At 38.9% G+C, this 8,991-nt stretch overlaps 1 protein-coding gene across 4 annotated transcripts in view; it reads right to left on the bottom strand.

Moving 5' to 3' along the window:
* Positions 1–452: 452 nt before the first annotated feature.
* Positions 453–8,991, bottom strand: part of CCDC30 (coiled-coil domain containing 30) — a 98,697-nt gene continuing 90,158 nt past the window's right edge. For 3 of the 4 annotated variants that reach the window (XM_079156258.1, XM_079156261.1, XM_079156259.1), the window contains 5 exons: positions 8,792–8,930; positions 4,045–4,181; positions 2,105–2,219; positions 1,087–1,154; positions 453–727 (listed from right to left, as the gene is read on the bottom strand). In XM_079156258.1, coding sequence (XP_079012384.1) covers positions 529–727; positions 1,087–1,154; positions 2,105–2,219; positions 4,045–4,181; positions 8,792–8,930 — 658 coding nt within the window. In that variant the 3' untranslated portion in view covers positions 453–528. The remainder of the gene's footprint in view (positions 728–1,086; positions 1,155–2,104; positions 2,220–4,044; positions 4,182–8,791; positions 8,931–8,991) is intronic. The other variant, XM_079156260.1, reaches the window with a different exon arrangement.

Below are 8,991 nucleotides of genomic sequence, written 5' to 3'. Positions count from 1 at the left end.
AAGATGTGGGATTAATCAGACATAGTGGCACATGCCTGTATTCCCAGTGGCTTGGGAGGCTAAGACATGAGGATCACAAGTTCAAAGCCAGCTGGGGATATTGCACAGTGGTTAAGCTCCCCTGGGTTCAATCCCTGGTATATTAAAAAAAAAAAAAAAAAAGGAATTATATAGGTTTTAAAAAAAATTTTACTTAAATGTGATTACACTGTTTTTTATTTTAAATAATAAAACTAAAAATACCCATGATAATGGAAAAGAATGCTATATTAACCATATATGTATACTCCAAAGAAAAACCTAATTATATCATTGAACTTCACTGTACTAATCAATACAAATCATTTCAGAATATAAAAGAAACTTGAGAAATCCATTTTTAGAAATTGTTTAATGAACTTATCAGCAATTTTGAAGACTCCTGGTTGACATACAGTGGGGAATCCAGAATCTTCCATGTCAGTCCACTGTAATGTTCAAGCTTTAAGTTAGCAGGTTTGATCAGTATAGTGTCAGACACCAGTGATTTCATAGAACTGACTTTTGGTCTTGTTTTTTAAGGCTGATTTCGTCTTTCAGAAAAGCCACATTTATGTATCCAGTTTCAGAATTCTGTGAACATGAAAGACACTCAGGGGACTTTGAAACTGCCATTTCTGCTTCTGATTTATGGTCTTTAGTCCCTTGAAGATTTCCAATGGACTCTACAGAACGTGCTCCTGAGAAACTAAAAAAGAACATGAGTAAGGGCATAGTGGGGACAGAATTGCCTGGTAGGAGTTTGGGGTTACAGGGATATGGTTTCAACAAGATTTTAGTATTTTACAACTGTCAAGCCCAAAGAAAATGACCAAATAAAATTTACCTTTAACCTATGTTTGTGGGTTATCTCCCATCTTACTTAAATCAGGGTTCTGCAGAGTGTGAGGGTGAAGGGTTGGTGAGGGGACAAGGAATTAGGAGAAGATTCAAATACTAATTGTAGAAAAATACCCCCAAATGCTATGCTTTCTCAAGCTAGCAACTCAGAACTAGTTAACAGCTATGACTCTCAGGCATGCAGATGACCCTCTTGATTTTACTAACCTAGATCCCGGAAAAGGCAACATTTTATTTAATATGTCAAGTCCAGGGATGTCGCTAATTGTTGCTTCCTTAAAGGAAAGAAAGGATTAATATTAAATATTATAATAATAAACCACTGGCAGTGTGATTCTAGAACTTACACATATATTGATATATAATATAGCTATAATACCTGAATATACTACACATAACAAAAAGCATAAAGGGGTATAAAATGAAAAATTGCTTGTCTTCCCAACTGTATCAGTAAGTCAAGTGCTCTCTCCCCTGTATACAGTCTATATTAGTCCCTACATATATTTATATAAGCTATCTATATAATATATATCTATATAATATATATCTATATATCTATATCTATATCTATATATAGCCTATCTCTGGTCTGCCTATCTTTCTAGTTTTTACACACATGATTTTATACATTCTGTCTTCATCTTCTTTTCTTTGCTGTATGTATTTTGGAGAACATGTAGAAGGGTCTTATTCTTTTTATTCTTTTTTTTTTTTTTTTGAGGGATATCGGGGATTGAACTGAGACTGGATTTGAACTCTCAATCCTCCTACCTCAGCCTCCCACGCTGCTGGGATTATTGGCATGCGCCACCATGTCTGGCTTTTTTTTTTTTTTAATAATAGCATTGTTGACAAGTAAATCACTAACATAAAGTTCACCCTTTAAAAGTGCTTGGAACGGGGCTGGGGATATAGCTCAGTTGGTAGAGTGCTTGCCTCATAAGCACAAAGTCCGGGGTTCAATCCCCAGTACCACAAAAAAAAAAAAAAAAAAAAAAAAAAAAAAGTGCTTGGAACAGCTGGGCAGGGTGGCACATGCCTGTAACCTCAGCAATTTATGAGGATTGCAAGTTCACAGCCAGCGAAGGAGCCTCTTTGCTACAGCCCTCCATAAGGCCAAGAGCAGGACTATAGCTATATGAAGAGGAAGAGGAAGGAGGGTAAAGCAAACATAACAACTGAAACTTCAGATTAAGGACCCAATAAAAAGCGCACATCTTACCTCTCTTCTGCGAATCTGGATGTTCCATATAATGCGCTCTAAGAAGCTAACTTGCTGCATGAGCCGGAAATGATTTTCCTGTAATTGCTTATTTTCTTTATCCAGGAAAAGTGCTCTAACAATAGTATAAATCAGAGACATAGCTAGAAATTTTTTTCTTTCTTTTTTGCTTTTTGGCAGTACTGGGGATCAAGCCTGGAACCTTTTGCAGTCTTAGTATTGCCTCAACCACTATGCTACTCTCCCCTAAAAATTTCTGCATCATTACTGAAAGCCCAAAACTATGTCCCACATCCCACTGTCTCTGGGGTCTTAGACCACTGTCCAGATCTTAGAACTAAGTTTGACGGAATAATTCTTACCATATTATACAACTAAATAAAAAATAATAAGCTTCTGGCCTGTAAATGGCTATTCAATACATATGCATGAGTATATGAATTCCAAACCTTGAGAAATTTAAGGTAGGACTCTATTTAGGGGAAGGATTGAAACAAAAGACTGTATCCCCTCAAATATTATAACTCCACAGCTTGCTTCTGGCTCTCATCTCACACTAATCTGATTCTGAGTTCTCATGGAGAAGTAGGAATACTATTAGTAAAAAAAAAAAAAAAAAAAAGAATAGCATTAGCAGCAGCCACATACCAGCTACTGTAACCTGTCCACACACTAAACACTGAACATTTTTCATGTGTTAGCTCACATAATCTTCATAACAACCTCATGAAACATAAATTGTTATAAAGCCTATCTTATAATTGAGAAGACCGAGGCTCAGAGATGGGTCAGGAACTTATTTAAAAACATAAAAACAGAAATTTGTAGAACAGGGATGCCAAATAGATCTTTAAGAGCTCTAAGCCTGATCTCTAACCCACAGGTTCCCTCTTCAGGGCTACAGTTATTACAGTATAATAGATTTGATCAGAGATTAGTGTTTGACTTCTGTTTCTTGCTAGCTGAGTGATCCATAGCAAATTACACATCTGAGCCTCAGTTTCCCCATCTGTAAACTGACTATCAGAAGCTATGACATAGTTTGAGAAGGACAATGCTGTAAATGTATAAAAAGGGAAACACAAACAGTAAAGATAATCAGAGGCTTTCCACATGTACTCAGAGGAATATGTTCCCAAATTGACAGGTATGGTGCTAAAGTCTAGGGCCAGGCTGCCAAGGTTCACATGCTGCTTGACCACTACCAGGCTAGGCGACTTCCCTGACCTCTTTGGAGTTTGGGTTCCTCATCCATAAACTAAAGCTAATGTTAGTGCCTCCCTTCTGGGGTTGGTGTCAAGGTTAAATCAATCCAGAGTGAACAGGCTTAGAACAGTGCCTAGCATATAGTAAATTCTCAAACAATCATTGTAGTTATTATAGGTGACACTGTCTGTTAAGATCAACCTCCTCTCTTTGTTCCTATTCTTGCTCTAAGAATGTTTTTGATTGTAATTAAATTCTCTCACAGAAGAGAGAATGCTTGAGCCAGATTGTATCTAAATTCTTTTCTGTTTTGAATATTTCTCATTAAAAATTAATGTCATATCCTGCAGAATTCATGCATTTACACCACTCCTATGAGCTTGATTCTCTTTTTCTACCTTGATTCCAGAGGTACCAAAGGATTAAAAAAAAAAAAAAAAAAAAAAAGGAGCGTTGACACATGAGATTGGCCAGAATGCACATGGCCAGGTCTTCAGAGAGGCGACACCTCTGTGAGAGAGCCCATCTGAATGGCTGGCCTGCCTCTTCCATAATATTCTTTTTAATATCACAAGTTCTACTGCTTGCATGATCTGCTGAAAACAGCAGAGAGCAAAGAAAGAGATATAGAATAAGCCACAAACTCAAAGGACAGCCTCTGGAACCATTTCTTTGTTGAGGGAGAAACATCCTCTTTGTGGAGCCCACTGGCTCCCCAGTGGGACTGCACCTACTTGCTCTTGACTGACGAGATTATGTGTTTGTTGTTGCGGATTATTTCTTCTTGGTCCATGACTTGCTTCAGAAGCTCCCTTTTTTCTAGGATCAGGGTATCATTTTGGGCGATGATCTGGTCCTGGAATGCCTTATCCTAGGGATACACGGTAAGAGAAAGAGTTACCAACTTAAGAACTTCCACCTGTGTCTAAGTCCTGACAGCAAATTTCTCATGTTTATTCTCTTTCCTGTCCTCTAGTCTGTTTCTACCTGTTTGGTGACGTGGTCATTCATTATAGCTAGATATTCTTCTGTTAATTTTATATGTAATGTATTTTTGATTGGACATTTACTCATTCTTTTGCATTAACATTTAAAAATATCTGAGCCTCAACTTCTAAGATCTCAGTGCTCTTACCTGTATTATCTTTTTCCTCTCTTTGCTGTATTATAATTACACAGGTATCAAAATACCAACAAATACAACTGAATTTTTGAAGCTCCATGTTTAAATTTTCCCCATTTAATACATGTCCATCTGCACTGCAGTTGTAATTCTTTTTAAGGCCGAGGGAAGAAGATGGGAATTAAGCCACCTGGTTAGGCAGTCAAAGTCAGGATCCCTGCTGGCTTGGCTGACAGCCAGGAGCTGAGATGACTGCTGTAGGAATGATGCTGAAATGACTTCTAGCCCATCACCATGTTTCATTTTCTACCAATGATTTTCTCCCAAAGAAGGAGGTAGTGAAGTTATGGCTAAAATGGTCAAGGGGTACATTTGGCAAAAAAACAAAAACAAAAACACTAACATTCCCTCACAGCTGAGAGAGTCCATAGATTGATACTGGTAAATATGGAATTGTTGGTCTCACTTCACTAATGACTGTGAATAGTAACAGACAAGTACCTTCATCTTTTCAGTTCTTGTTCCTCACCTGCCGGTGGTGGGAGCCAGTGGGGGAGGGAGAATAACAACTTTTGGCAGATGGGTGAATCATAGGATTAAGAGGGGCAGCTTTATGTTTCTTTTAAATAAGATACTAATAAGGACTGGGGGTGTACCTCAGTGGTAGAGTTCACTTATCTAGCAGGTACCAGGCCTTCCCTGGGTTCAATCCCCAGTACCTACCACACAGAGTTCTTAAATAAGATATTAATGAAGACACTAGTTGTAGATCGTTCAAGAAAAGACTGTCCAGAAATATAAGGAAGGAGGTTAGATTATGTTCTGACACAAACCATTCCACACGTTAATGTCCTTCTCCAGGACCCTTTAATGTCTAATAATAGTCTCACCTGTTGTTATTTAATGATACTCAATTGATAATGTACTGATAAGGGTTGAGAATAGAAGCAGACAGACAATATATCCTATCCTGTTATAAATGAATTAGAAAGGATATTAGATGGATGGGGAAGTTTACTGACATCCTGTCCTTAGGAAACACCACGTTTTTTTTTTTTTTTTTTTTTCCTTGAACCAAATTTTTAAAAATTGGGATACCTACTATGGTGATAGAATAAAATATCTGGGAAAGTCTGGTTTGGATGGGCACGGCAATTAGAGGACTCAACTGGCTTGTTGTATGTTGAGAAGGTTGAAGAGATGAGGCATTGGAGCCACAGCGGAGGACGAGGGCAAGACGTACGAGGACTCCGAGGAGGAGACCGAGGACCAGCGCCCCAAGTGAGGCGCTTACAGCTGGCGCGCGCCACTGCCCAGGACCGCAGAGCTACCACATTGCCCAGCTTTGCCTCCCAGCGCCACGGCAGCGAGGGCTCTGGTTGCTGTCCTTCAGTAGGATGGCCAGCCCCGCCCCACAGGCGTCCACTCGGCTCCCCTCCCACCTCGGCCACTTCCATGTTCATGTTGCTCATTTTGTCTCTTTTATTGTGGCTCCGGGCCTGATGTTTTATGGTTTGTTTTGCTTCTTTACTGGTTTGTGTTTATATTTTGGAAGGGGGAATCTTAATAAATTTATTACTGTCAGATTTAAAAAACAAAAAAAAGAAGAGGCATTCGTTTTTTGGTGACTCAGAAGGTAAACCTAATGTTTTTATGTTCAGGGTTCTGGTGTATAGGTCCTAAAATAGGCTAAAATCAGAAGTCCCAGGTATAGCACTGTAGCATTAAGAACTCTCACGTCAGTCTTCTCTAAACTTTTATTGTTTTGGTACCAGGGATTAAACCCAGGGATGCTAACCACTGAGCCACATCCAAGTCCTTTTTCTATTTTAGAAACAGGTTCTTGCTAACTTGCTTAGGGACTCACTAAATTGCTGAGGCTGGCTTTGAACTTGTGATCCTCCTGCCTCAGCCTCTGAGCCACTGGGATTATGGGCATTTGCCACTGTGCCTGGCAACTATTTTTAATTCTGCTAACAATTTGTCTTGTGTACTATACATCCACCAATTAATGTGGTCCTAAGATATAATACGCCAAGAAGCAGGAAAATAATATCAACAAAAAATTTAATATGTGCCACTTTAGGAATTTTATTTTTTAGTTCTCATAAATGCCTTAATGTGAAGTGGAGATTATTTTCTCCATTTTACAGATGAGGGAGATGACACACAGAAACTGGTTCAAAGTCACAGAACTAAAAGTGAGGGCTGGAATTTGAATCCATGTCTGTTTAAAGTCAGAGCCCACAGAACCCTTCAATGGTGTGAGCAAAAGACTAAATTACTTTCTTAGCCTCTGCTTATTTGCAATCTCCAGCATATTTCCTGGAGACCTATTGTTCTTTTAGTCAGTGCATTAGCTTTTTAGGGCTGGTATGACTAATTACCACAAACTGAGTGGCTTAAAACAACAGAAATTAATTTTCTTACAGTTTGGGGGGGCTAGAAGTCTGAAATTAAGATGTTAGCAGGGTTAGTTCTTTCTGGAGGATCAGATGTAGGTATTTTTGTTGTTGTTGTTGGTTGATTTTTTTTCTTTGCAATACTAAGAACTAATCCTGGGGTCTTCTGCATGGTAGGCAATTGCTCTACCGCTGAGGCACACCCTCAGTCCTCAGGGGGAGCTTCTGTTTCCTGCTTTTTTCCTGGTTTTGAATGTTGGCCAGCACAGCTCAAGTGTTTCTTGGCTTAGTTACATCATTCCAATCTCTGCCTCCACAGGACACCTAGTGTTCTTCCCCCGTGTTTGGGTGTCTTCCCCGCTTCTTATAAGAGAACCAGTCACATTGGATTTAGGATTCATCCTATCCAAGGATGACCTCATTTTAAATAATTACATCTGCAAACACCCTATTTCCAAATAAGGTCACATTCTGATGTTTTGGGTAGACATGAATTCTGGGGGACACTATGCAACCCAGTACAGTCAGGAAGAAAGGAAGCATGTCTGCTGAAAGCTGTTTCACATATACACCTAGAAGTTGAGACAGGTAGTACAAGAAAGAATTGGTATTCAGGCACAGTGTCATATCCCTGTGATCAGTTGTTTGGGAGGCTGAGGCAGGAAGACTGAGAGTTCAAAGTTAGTCCCTTTGGGTCAAATCTGGGACAACTTGGGCCAAACCAAAATCAATAATGATAGTAACAAACTATAACTCATCAAATAAAATAGGAATCCACGTGCCTGTACTAACATAAAATATAAATGCATAAACCAGTTGTGGTGCACACTGGTAATCCCAACTACTCGGTAGGCTGAGATGGAAGGATGGAAAGTTCAAGGTTAGCCTTGGCAATTTAACAAGACCCTATCTCAAAACAAAAAATAAAAAGGGCGGGGGATGAAGATCAGTGGTAGAGAGCCCCTGGGCACAATCCCTAGTACTGCAGAGAAAAAAAAAAAAGTTTTACTGTGCGTAATCTAGAGATTGTTGACCTGAGTCTCATGACAGTGGATGAAATGTTTGAAATTACATAAATTATTTTGGTATCCTTGGCACATATCAGAGGTACAATAAAATTTTGGTGGGTATAGAAATGAGTGTTTTAGGAGCGAGAACAATTTTCAAAGTTCCAGAATGGATTAGCAATCTCAAGAAGGGAGAACATTACTGATGTCAGTTGTTCTTTTTTTTTTCAGTCCTAGGTATTGAAGCCAAGGGTGCTTTACCACTGAGCTACATCCCCAGACTTTTCTTATTTTTTATTTTGAGACAGGATCTTGCTAAATTTCTCATTGGCCTTGAACTTGCAATCCTCCTGCCTCAGTTTCCTGAGTTGCTGGGATTACCGGCCTGTGCCACTGCACCTGACAGCTGCTCTTCATTTTTAATTTATGTAGATTAAACGTCTCAAGACTTCTTCACGTGATTCCACTTCTTACCCTTACGCCCATAAGTCACAAGAGCAATAAGACAAGCATAAAGAAATCAGGGATATCTAGAAAAAGTTTGAAGTACTAGTTAAGAACTGATAAAGGAATTTGGATTACCTGTTTTTCCTGCCACTAAAACTGACGCTGAGGTTTGAGGCAAAATGAGGGGTACTTAAAACAGGAATGGGTTAATTACTGAGGGTGGTTTGGAAGTCTCTGCTGAAGAGTATTTAAGAAAAGATATTTTCGTTTGAAGGCAAGACAAGCATAAATTGGCAGTGCATAATATTTTCAGTGTTCAATTTAGTTTAGCAACACTATGAGTCTTAGATACTGTTTGGCAGGACTTAAAGAATTACTTACATGGAAAAATAGATGGTGACATAAAAAGAAAATGAGGGCAAGGAAGTAATTTAAAAATGAGTGGGCATTCTCTGAATGGCTAACCACCAGTATCATCAGTATACTTTTCTTTCTTTCTCACCGTCTCAATTTTTTGTTGCAGGAGTCCAGCTTCATCTTCAAGTTGTTTAATTCTTTTATTTCGCATTTCTACTTCATGAACTAAATGATCCTTGACCTTTCGAAGCTTGGCTTTGTGGTGATGCTTCTCAGAGTAGTTTCTATAAAAGTAAATTTGAGCACAGGCATTCCTGAACATAGTTCAAACTGATTGTCTCCTCG

Source organism: Sciurus vulgaris (genome assembly GCF_902686455.1).
Source record: "Sciurus vulgaris genome assembly, chromosome: 1".
Taxonomy (NCBI): Eukaryota; Metazoa; Chordata; class Mammalia; order Rodentia; family Sciuridae; genus Sciurus; species Sciurus vulgaris.
Note: the sequence above shows the minus strand (reverse complement) of the source record. Positions and strands in the feature narration are given on the sequence as shown.